Genomic DNA, 12,603 nt, shown 5'->3' with positions numbered 1-12,603 from the left:
GCCGGGCAAAATTGAGTGTCTACACCCACCATTGAAGCAAAGTACCATAGCAAGTTTAAACAGACTCCTACAAATAAACATTTGGAATCTCTCCCTTCTAATTTTCTGCTTTCTTTGAGTTATTCAATTTCAATTTTCTTTCTCTACCGCATCGAAAAAGATAGAGAGGAAGGAGAAATGGAAGAGCTAAAGAACTATGGGCATCAACATCCACTATTGATGTTAAATGAGGAGCAGTTGATTGGCAATGGCAATGGAGTTGTTGATTGCTCAAAGTGTGGGGAGAAGGTGTCAGCTCCATGTTTTAGCTGTGCCGAGTGCTATGGGTTTTACCTCCACAAGACATGTGCCGAGGCACCTTTGGAGCTTAATCATCCTTTTCATCGCCACCATCCTCTCGTGCTTTTGCAGAATCCACCTTCCACTTCTGACACAAGGTGCGTTTGCGATTTCTGTGATGAAACATGTGATGTAACACCCCTAACCCGTATCCGCTGCCAGAATAGGGTTTCAAAGCATTACTACCATTTGCAGATCACTTAAAAAAATTAAAATACTTACCGATTCAATGCATCATATAAAATAAATATATTACCATTCAATCAACAGTTTGGCACTTGTATAAGCATCAAACAACAACATTGTTAGTATACTTGCACATATCTCATATAAATTCAACATTGATATATCTATTTTCTCGACATGTCGCACTTGAGTTTAATAATAGTCTCAATTACATAATTTCCTTGTATCAACATATCAAAGATAATCATATATGTACATGCCATGAAACATATCATGCTCTTACCGTTTCTTCACAAGCATATATCATTCCTTTCATTATATCAATATTTTATGCTTCATCATTTCCATATATTTTATGTATATTTATTCTGGTAATAGCTTATATCAAACTTAACATAAATTATATTCCATGCACTTATACTTATTTCGTTTATCCATTTTCATAATTATTTCATACAACGCTTTTGTACATATATTTCCATATGACCAGTTCTTGTAAACATTTCACACAACCATTTCATATAACCATTCGTCATCTGATACATTTTACCTGAATATCAATTGTTCAACAGATGTTATAGCGTCTCCTATCCACGGTCTTATTTATCTTTGACGTGATGCCATGGTGTCTTTCAACTATGGTCTTACTCATTTTCTGTCATGTTGCCATGGTATCTTTCAACCATGGTCTTATTCTTTTCATGTCACGTTGCCATGGTATCTTTCAACCATGGTCTTACACATCTCATATCAGGTTGCCATGGTATCTTTCAACCATGGTTTCAACCATGGTCTTACACACAGGTTGTCATGGTATCTTTCAACCATGGTCTTACACATTTCATATCAGGTTGCCATGGTATCTTTCAACCATGGTCTTACACACAGGTTGCCATGGTATCTTTTAACCATGGTCTTACACATTTTATATCAGAGAGCACACTCCCGCGAACCTCATCCTTACAGTGGGATTACCAGTCCAAGCTAAATCCCCTGTAATATAAACTCATAGAATATTGTTGGGATTACCAGTCCAGGCTAAATCCCCTGCAACGATAACTACTCTAATGAGCTTGGATCTGAATTACCAGTCCAGGCTAAATTCAGACCCTAATTCGGATTACCCGTCCGGGCTAAATCCATTTTACACATATTCTTCGGGAAGGCTATATCAGGATAGGATCACCCATCCGGGCTAGATCCTTTTTACCGTCAATTCCTTTTCAGAGATCCATCGAATTTTCCTTTCATTCAACCGGGATTTTTTCTCCTTTTATCAAATTTATCAATGTTAAATAAATTTTCATACAATGAACATTCAAATCATATTCACATAAATAACATACAATCTCAAGCATTTAAGAATATAATTCAAGTTACACGAACTTACCTCATTGCTTGTTTGTGTTTATAATTTCATTAATCTGATATCTTTTCTTTTCCACGATCAAGTCTCATATTTGAGTAGTCCGGATCTTTATAAATAAATTTGATCATCATTTTCATTCATTTCATATTCTAATGCATTTAATTAATGCTCTAGGCAAAATTACCATTTTGCCCCTAAACTTTTAATTAATGACGATTTCATCCTTAGAGTCAGGAAAGTAAAATTCTTGCAATTTAATCCTTATTTCCAGCTATTATTCTCATATATATTGATAACAATCCATGAATTCTATAAAATATCAGAATTTTTTTATAATTTCAACACTTTTCAATTTAATCCCTAAAACATGTTTTCCCCCAATCTTGAACTAAATTAATAATTTCATTCAATTTTGTAATTTAAATAATAAAATAATCCATTTCATGCAATTTGGTCATTTCTGACATGTTTACAAAATTGCCCATAAAGTTTTACTTTTATTCAATTTAGTCCCTGAGCCTAAAATATGCAAATTAGCCATGCTAGATGAATATTCATACATATTTTTCCTCCTCCTCCTCTCCATTCCACATCCTTAATGTAGATAACACACTTGTAAGTAACATTATCCATAATTTTTATTATTTACTTTTATGAATATTCAAGCTGTCTATCTGCATCATAGTCACTAAATTATTTATATCTGGATCTATAGAAATCCAAATTAATATCCGATAATTTTCCCTGAATCTAGACTCATATATATTCTTACCATAAAAATTTTAGAATTTTTGTTTTAGCCAATAAGTACAGTTTATTCTTTAAAGTTACCCCTGTTCTGCTGTTTGACAGTTTTGACCCCTCTTCACCAAAAATTAATTATCTCCTCATACAGGATTCAAATGATGTTCTTGTTTATTTCTATTAAAAATATAATCATTCAGGATTTTAGAAATATAAATTTAAGCCCATAATTATTTTTATTCAATTTTTTAAGATTTTTCAAAGTCAGAACAGGGGAACCCGAATTCATTCTGACCTTGTCTCACAAAACTCATTATATCTCAAAATTTACAAATCCATTGCTTACATTATTTCTTCTATGAGAAACTATACTCAATAGGATTTAACTCCATATTTTTTTCATCTACTAATTCGATTTCTACAATTTATGGTGATTTTTCAAAATTAGTCTACTGCTGCTGTCTAAACTGTTTTTGTGCAAGCTATTAATTACCACGTTATAACACCCTTATTTTCTTTTTCTACACCATTTCTCATCACTTTCTCTTATTTTCTCTTCACTAACATATCAAAAACATAGGACCTTATGTAAGAAAACTCTACTATAACATTATTTCCATGCTTTGTCAATAATAACAAACTTAAAAACACATTGAAATCTTGATATACTTACCTTGTTCTATTGATACTAATCTTTAACTTGATTTTCTCTCTCCTCCAGCTTCTATTTCTTGAATCCAACTTGATATTCTAACTCTCCATGCTCTCCTTAACATTTTTGTCTCTTGGTAGCTATGGAAATTCATTTGATTTTTGGGTGAAAATGGTGAATTTTTGGTAAAAGGACCAAATTGTAAAGAAAGCAAAACTTTCTTTCTTCCTCTCTTTCTCTCACGTTAGTGCATGGGAAAATATGGATGAGAATTTCTCATCTTTTTTTCTTTATATACTAATAAAATAATAATAAAATATCTAATTAAAGTATTAATAAAATAATATTTATCTAGTTAAATAATTATAAAATATCAAAATATCTCTAGCATCATTATTACACTCTAGATTTCTCTCTCTTCCAATTGACCATTTTGCCCTTAATTATCTTTTAAAATTCCATCCTTAAGTCATCATTTAATTTGGTAAAATTGCAATTTAGTCCCTCATACTTCTTTATCTATTCAATTCGGTCCTAATTCATCCATTTTCCTTAGTTTCTAGATCATTCCACTCTTAAATTATTTACACTATTAGTCCTTCAACTTTTTCATATTTACACTTTAACCCCTCAAATTATGAATATTTACTCTTGTGCAACAAAACTTTTCTCACTTTTACAATTTAGTCCTTTCTTGAATTAATATATCATAATATACTTCAATATTGACATAACTCAAAATTTCCCACTTTATTTGCTTATTATACTATATCAAGGATAATATCTTACTGTAAAAATTTTCAGGGTATTACATGTGAGAAGTTCATTTACCATTGCTCTTGTAGCTTGGACTTTCATATTAAATGTGCTTTGTTTACATTTAATATTTCTGAAAGAAATTTGGAAGAGCTTGAGCATGTTGCCCTTGAGGATCCATCGTTTTCCTCTAAAAACGATGGTGGAAACCTGGGTAAGTGCTTTGTGTGTTGGGAACCATTAGCAATTTATACATACTTCTCTTTTGATTGTGGGTTTAATTTGCGTAAGAAATGTGCTGAGCTTCCTCCCAAAATGGGTCATGTGTGCCATCGCAAACATCCTCTTCTTCTGCAATTTAATAGTGAACGGCTTTCTTGCAAGATATGCCAAGTAACTCTAGATAGAGGACTTGTGTATGGTTGTTCACCTTGTAAGTTGGCTATTCACATTGATTGTGCATCGCCATTACAATTTATTGAAGATAAAAGTCATCAACGCCCATTCACCTTGTTTTGGAGACGAATTCCATTCATTTGTGATGCTTGTGGCACTGAAGGACATCGTGTTGCCTATATATGTGGTACATGTAGTATTATGGTCCATAAAAAATGCATTTCATTGCCACGCATTATCCACCACGTGTTCCATTACCATCGTGTTTTTCACACGTATTTCATTGACAAGGAATATTCTGAAAGTTTGAATTGCATGTGGTGCCATGAAGTTGTCGATACAGAGCATGGTAGTTACTTCTGTGCAGATTGTAATGTAATATTCCATGTGAATTGTGCATTAAAAGAAAATTTGTTGTATTACATAGTATCACAGGAAAATGAAGATGACAAGTCTCTTGATGTACCTGTTAACTCCATCACTAAGGTTCTTGAGAGGAATGATGCTGGAGAAGCCACACTCATAGAACATTGCAAGCATAAGCACTACTTGATGTTAAGTGACAAAATCAGCAAGCATGGTGATAAATGTTGTGATGGGTGCTTGTTATTGATCTCCGCTAAATTCTACCATTGCTTGCGGTGTGATTTCTTTCTTCATAAATCTTGTGCTGAATTACCTAAGATGGAGCTTATTTTGGATCATCATTGTGCTGGAAAGCCTTTTTCTGGATTAAACCCTTCATTCTTACTTCAGACTGCATGTTCCAATGTGATCAATGGAGATACCTTTCTAATGGATTTTCTTATAAATGTAGATGTGGATATCAGATGTGCGTTCGATGTGTAATTCTCCAATTTGAAGTAAAAATTCCAAGGCATAAACACCCTTTTCTTTTCTATTATGATTATAAGGAGCAGTGTAATGGTTGTGGGACGGATATCAATAAAGCATATCGTTGTAAGGATTGTAACTTTGGTTTATGCTTTTATTGTGTTCAGCGACCAATTAGAGTCAGACACAATTGCAATGATGATCCTCTTAAACTCACTTATCATAAGATTAATGATTATGTAAAATATCATTATTGTGACATTTGTGAGGAAAAAAGGACCCAAAGTACTGGTTTTACCATTGCGAAACTTGTGACACTTCTGCTCACGTGGATTGTGTTCTTGGAGAATATCCATTGATCAAACTCAGAAACACCTACAATGAAGGAGACCATCCACACCCTCTCACTTTTGCCAAGAAATTTCCTTACTACCCCAAATGTGTTGAATGTGGTGAGCCTTGTGAAGATCTTTCTCTTGAATTTGCAGAACCAGGATGCAACTATATTGCTCATTGGAAATGCAGAAAATGAGCGACGCTGTGGTAGTTGCTAAAAATTGCGGCTTCAGTTTCACAAAAGAACAGTGTGTGTTGTTGTTAATGGTTGCTACTTTTATTTGGCTTTTCAATTGTGTGTTTAAACAATGTAATATTTTAAGGTTGAAAATTGTGAAGCTTGAACCGTAATTATATTTTAATAAAAATTATATGATTTGCTTATTTCTTCTTTTACTTACATGCCAGTATGTTAATTATTTTTTGTCCTTAGATTCCATGAAAAATTATTATCCTTATATGCTAGCTTCCATATTTATACAAGTTGAATATAGTTGGATATGAAAACTTTGCTTAGTCTAAAACCTAAATTAGTCTATCAATTTCTTTTGTGAAAATATGTTGTTAGTCGCTTTGACTTAGATAAAATTTGAAATTTAGTCTTCTTTCTTTTTTTATTTAAAAATTTCATTCCAATCTTTAACATTGTGAATAATTTCTATCAAAATCTTCCAATTTAGCATGTTGATTAGATTGCCATCATATAACATTTCATATGATGTTAAGTTGAAATTTTTGACAAAAAAATTATAAATAATAATAATTGGACTAGAATTTTTAAATTGTAGAAGTAGGATAATTGAAATTTTAACTTTTAAAGTATATGGATTAAATCTTAAATTCTAATTTGTCATTTTCGTATTAGAAAAAGATATAGATGACATGAAATCACAATTTCATATAATTCTTTCTCCGATTTAGAAAAATTTGCCCCGTAATTACCAAAATAACCATTTATATATAATATTAGATTATAATATATGATAATAAAAATTTATAAAAATATTTTCCCTAGCATAACTATAACTACAAAAAAAAAAAGAAAGTAATGTTATCATTAAAAACTTAAAAACTATTATTCTATTTTAATAAAAAAATATAAAAACAATTAAAAGTAGTGGTATATCGATCGAAATTGGGTACAACTTTGATTTTTCAAGTCATGTTCAAGATAAGTAAATTAATATTTAATTTTGAGTTGGATCAAAGTCGGATTATGTTAGAGATGTATCGGGTCAGGTGGACAAAAAGCCATTCTGCCCCACTCTATTACCATCTCTACTTATATTTCAAATCTTAACCGTTGATTTCATTTTGGTATTCAACATTGATATTTTGATCTTTTCATAAACAATAACATTTATACTATCATTTAAGTGTATGGTTGAATTGGCATCATGAATTTAGATAGTATCATGACTTAGCTCGACACTAACTCGATCAAGAAAAGTATTAAAAAACCAAGTTTTAATGATTAATAAATATTACTATAGAGTGTTTTGTATTTTTCATGCATTTATATAAAATTTATAAAAGAAAATTTGAACTTAAGAAAAATATATAACACCCCTAACCAGTGTGTGTCGCCGGATTGGAGTCATGGAATATCACGATAACATTTCAAACATTTAACACTACTTAAAAACAATTATTCAGTATAATTACAGTTAATCAAATCACAATCAATTCATTATAAACATACACTTACGGGCCTTAAACTGAGTTTACGGGGCCCTAAAAATAAATTGAAAACATTCTGGGGTCAATTTGAAACAAAACAGAAAAGTTAGGAAAAAGATGAAAATTTTGAAAATAAGAGACACAGGACCGTGTGTCTGCCCGTGTGTATATTTGAATTAAGGTCACACGGCCGTGTGCCTACCCGTGTGTGCATTTGATGTTGGGTCACACGACCATGTCACTTGCTGTGTCTTAGACCGTGTGTGCCCTGCACTTAAAATCATTAAGACACATGGCCGTGTGAGTAGGCCGTATACAGCCCGTGTCCCGGGCCATGTGCACCAATTTTTGCTTCCAAAACAAGGCAATTTTCACACCTATCTTGGCTACCAAACCAAGCCTATAACCACTTATAAATGTCATTAAATACCCCTCAAAACAAGTCAATTTCATACAATCTAAGAGCCTAACCAATATAGCCCTAATTGGCACCACATTTCAAACATCACATACAAAGGCATCCAACCTTTATTAAATCATACATTTATCTTGCTCCACAATTAGGAATCATAAATTTCAAATGCCATACCCTACATATTTCAACTCAACAAATTGACCTAAATCATTTACTTCCAAAAGAGCCAAATTCCATCGAACTTAAAATATCAACCATAAACAATATATACCATACAAAACATACATACATACATACACACATACATACATCTAACATCAATAACTTCAACCCAACAAAATAACAGCAAGAATTTGTATTTCTCAACAATGACAATTTTCACAAATATCATTAACTTTCAAAATTTCAACATGGATAAATTTATATCATTCGTCATTCATCATACAAGTTATTCACTACAGGTGAACAGTTACTAAAGTTGGATTCTCACCCTGAACATATCACTTTAACCATTCTATCGTATCAACAAAATTACATAAAACTAAAAAAATACAGACAAAAAGAAGCTTCCTCCTCTATAGCCCTTGCCACTTAACTGCGAAACCCCCAGTGCCAAGTGACTTGCCTTTACAAATGGATCAAAATGGCAAACTTTGTTTTCCCACCATTGCCAATTGGGTAAGGTCCCATTGACATGAAACAAAAAAGGTTCAACAAAAACCGGAACACCTTCAAGTTCAGCCCTCGATAGCGCTTTCCCTGCTTCATGAAGGTCATAACTTAGCGGTGTTGTGCACACTATATGACGAATGACAACTCATGGAATTGGGACCTACTTCGCAATCATTTGATGGTGACTTCACTGTTATGAGTGCATATAATGAACTAAGGAAGATCTCTTGGAACCAACATGATCCTTTATGGTTCCTTGCACGGAGATTTGAGGGACCACAAAGAATCCGAATATTCTTATGCCTCACTTTGAAAAAATGTCTCCTTACTAATGTGCACAGTTTCAAAGAATTCGATGCTTGCTTGATCGGTACCCATGTATATTGTAAGGTTCATGAACACTTCTAATTTAGGCATCAGTTCGAAATAAGAGGTTGAATCGATTGATCTATGAATCAATATAAACTTATGGTTGAATATATATATTTATATGTTTATGATTTTTTTTAATAGTTTGTACAATTGAAGTGGACAAATTGTTCCAACTGAAAATTTCTAATCGAGTTAGTATCATGAACTAATAGATTAAAAACATCAAACCTACTAATACAAAATTTAAATCTAAAATATCACTATTTTAAAAAAACTTTATCATTTTAAACTCTATAATCTTGATTTTGATTACGATTATGCTTTTTTATGAAGCTCCATGAATAAATTATAATATGCGCAAAAGAGAGGTTGAATACATTTAAAAATTTAACCAATTTATTTATGGATAAATTTTAAAATTATATATGAACTTTGATTTAATATGTAATTATATACATGAAATTTTGATTTGATCCAATTCTTGTAAATTATTAACATGATTATTGATATAACATCATTTTATGTTTATATATTGCATATATAAATAATTATCTTTATCCAATATAAAAATAAAATATGTATTTATTTCTTTAAATATATATGGTTAAATCAAAATTAAAGTTTTAAGTATACATTTGAACCACAATTAGTGTTTCACATGTATAATTACACCAAATTAAAGTTCATGTGTAACATCCCGAAATAGGGCCTAAACGGAACAGTGGTTGCGAAACCACAAATTCGAGGTAGAAAAATTTATTTTATTATTATTTTGAGGTTCATGATATGATTTCATGATTGTGTGAAAATTTCGTGATGAAATTCTATGCATAAAGTGCTTAAGTTGATATTAGGGACTAAATCGAATAATTTGCAAAACTAGCATTCTAGAAGTTTTTAGTATGAAATTGCTTTGGAATATTAATGAGGAGGTCTTAAATAGAATTTGACCAATTTCTAAGTCTATGGACAAAAATTGGACATGGATGGAATTTTTGGGAAAGTTTAGTAGTATGGGCATTTTGGTCATTTAGTTATTAAAATGAATTAAAAACAAAATTAAAAGCCAATTTTTGTCCATCTTCTTCATTAGGCCGAAATTTCAAGGGTTCTCCATAGCTAGGGTTTGTTTCAAGCTTTCAAGCTCCATAGTAAGTGATTCCAAGCCCCGTTTTTAATGATCTTTACGTTTTTGGAGTCCCGGTAACTTGATTAAGCTTATTCTAGCAATAATTCAACCTAGGGTTCATATTTGGAAAACTACCCATAGGTTAAATTTGTGTATTTTGGTGTTTTATGATAGAGTATGTGGTTTTAAATTATGTTAGACAACTTGTGCTACTCGGTTTTAAGTGAAAACGAGTAAAATGGCTTAATCGGTAAAAATACCTAATAGTCATAAGTACATGTTAGAGTGTGAATTTGATGTTTTCATAGAAGGGAAAAATGACCAGCATGTCATAAAACATAAGAAAATAGGATGAAGTTTAAATTACGAGTCTTGAGGCAAAAGTGCAAATATGTGAAAGTTTAGGGGCAAAAATATAATTTTGCCAAAGTTTGGGTCAAGGACTGTTTTAATAAATGTGAGTATTAAATAAGCTAAATTTTTGATTATAGTTCAAGAAGAACAAAATTCGGAGTTAGACCGGGGAAAGAAAAAGATAGTGGACTAAATCGATATAGTTGATCGTATTTTGTTTCGAGGTAAGTTTGCGGTAAATAAATGCAATATTCTATTATTTTATGTTAATTTTGTTAATTTCCAGCATGTGTATATTTATTTTATGAAATTATTCAAAGAAGACTAAAGCATGAATTGACGGAGAAGAAATTTCAGAAAGTCCCGGTTGAACCTTAGGAATGTGTAGGATACAAATGTCATGACATTAGGGTTTAAGGATACCGTGTAAGACCATGCCAAGGCATGGCAATTGGTAAGGTTTCTAAGGCAAGGAAATCATGTAAGACCATGTCAAGACATGGCATTGATAAGTTACTATAAGGCAAAGGTCCCATGTAAGACCATGCCAAGGCATGGCATTGGTGAGTTCATAAGGCAAGGCTACCATGTAAGACCATGTCAAGACATGGCAATGGTAAGTTTCAAAAGGATACCACGTAAGACCATGACAAGTCATGGCAATGGTAAGGTACCCGTGTATCCTTAGTATTCCAAGTGGTTCAACGGGAAAATTTAAAGAGAATATCAAGGTAAGGTAAGGTAAGACAAGTTCATGCTAGAAGAGTAAAGGTAAGTACATAATGTTCATGTATGCTTGATAAGGAAAAAGGTAAGTAAAATGTATTAATAAATTTGATTAAGTAAGTAAGTATTTAAGTAAGTGAGTAAGTGAAGAAGTTTTAAATATGTCTATGACAATTAATGAAGTTGCATTAAGTAGTATCATGCCAAGTAGTAAGATAATTCTTATGAATATTGTTATTTATTTGCATGCAAACTTACTAAGCTTAATGCTTACCCCCTTTATTTTCCTTCTTTTTATAGTTTTGTCAAGCTAACTCGGGGATCGTAAAGTACTTTGGAAGTCCGGGCACACTATCACGAGGATTATTTTGGTATAGCTAGACGTTTCATTTTGAGTATGGCATGTATAGCATCGTAGCCATTTTGTGTGTATGATCTTATGATATGGCTAATGATTGGTATGTAAATGCTTGATAATGATTAGCTGTTGGAATGGCTAATAAAAGACATGTTTGGTGTTATGTATGCCTAAATGCTAGTTATTCCATGGAAATTATGAAAAAGGTGAAATTAGAACAATCAGACAATAGCAGTGACGTGAATTTGAAAAATCGCTAAAAATAGTAGAAATGGAATTAAATGATGAATAAGTATGAAATCAAAGATTATTATGTCTATTTTCAAATGGAAGAAACAAAATAGGTAAATGAGATATATTTTATGAGATATTTAAATTTTTGTGAAACAGGGCCAGAGAGATTTCTGGATCCCCTTTTCTGAATTTGGAAATTCACCAAAAATTGTACAAAGATAATTAGAAGTCATTATTTACATGTACAGATTCCTTATTGAGTCTAGTTTTATGAGAAATAAACTTCATAGTAATTGGAACTCTGTATAGGGAGATATTTGATTCGTAATACACAGAGGTCAGAGCAGTCAAACCCTGAAACAGGGGAGACTTTAACTAATAAAATGTACTAGTTGGCCCAGTCAAAAATTCTAGAAAAAAATTAGTTGATATATATATGAGTCTAGTTTCAGGGAAAATTTACGGAATTTGATTTCGAGTTTTGTAACTCGAGATATGAATTTTTAAGCAACTGTGACGCAGATTGTCAGCTTCTCTGGAAGTTTTAAAAATAAATTGTTTGAGCTGTTTAAGTAATGAATTAAGTCCGTTAACACCTTGTGTTCGACTCCGGAGACGGTCTCGGGTACGGGGCGTTACATCATGTATACAATTGCATATTGAATTTATCCCATTTACTTCCCATTTTGACATAGTCAACTAGGCATGCATCATTTTATAATTGCATACTGTAATTTTCAAAACTTCATAGGTTAGCATCGAATTTATTGTGTTTGTTCCGTGAGCTCCTTGTATTATAGGGACTAGATCAAATTAAAATTTCTATTATTAAATAAATAAATTTAGTCTCTATACTATCAAAAAAATTCAAGTCTGTCTAATTTGTAACAAAGTTAACAATATAAAAAATGTGTTGAAAATATAATTTTCTTTCAAAACACAAGATTTCATTTCAAAATATAATTCGTAGCCGAGGTTCGTTCTCGTGATTTACAGATCAGACAAATGGAGGACCATTTACAACAATTAAGCAAGGAACATATGCAGCTAA

The 12,603-nt window shown here is 31.8% G+C and overlaps 1 protein-coding gene across 1 annotated transcript; it reads left to right on the top strand.

The window, feature by feature from the left end:
• Nucleotides 1–177: 177 nt before the first annotated feature.
• LOC107952381 (uncharacterized) lies at nt 178–5,291 on the top strand. The gene is made up of 2 exons (XM_016887642.1): nt 178–437; nt 4,136–5,291. The coding sequence occupies exons 1-2, from the start codon at nt 178–180 to the stop codon at nt 5,289–5,291; spliced, it is 1,416 nt and encodes a 471-aa protein (XP_016743131.1).
• The last annotated feature ends 7,312 nt before the right edge of the window (nt 5,292–12,603 follow it).

Source organism: Gossypium hirsutum, chromosome A13 (assembly GCF_007990345.1).
Source record: "Gossypium hirsutum isolate 1008001.06 chromosome A13, Gossypium_hirsutum_v2.1, whole genome shotgun sequence".
Taxonomy (NCBI): domain Eukaryota; kingdom Viridiplantae; phylum Streptophyta; class Magnoliopsida; order Malvales; family Malvaceae; genus Gossypium; species Gossypium hirsutum.
The sequence above is the reverse complement of the archived record's forward strand: the minus strand, read 5'-3'. Positions and strand labels throughout refer to the sequence as shown.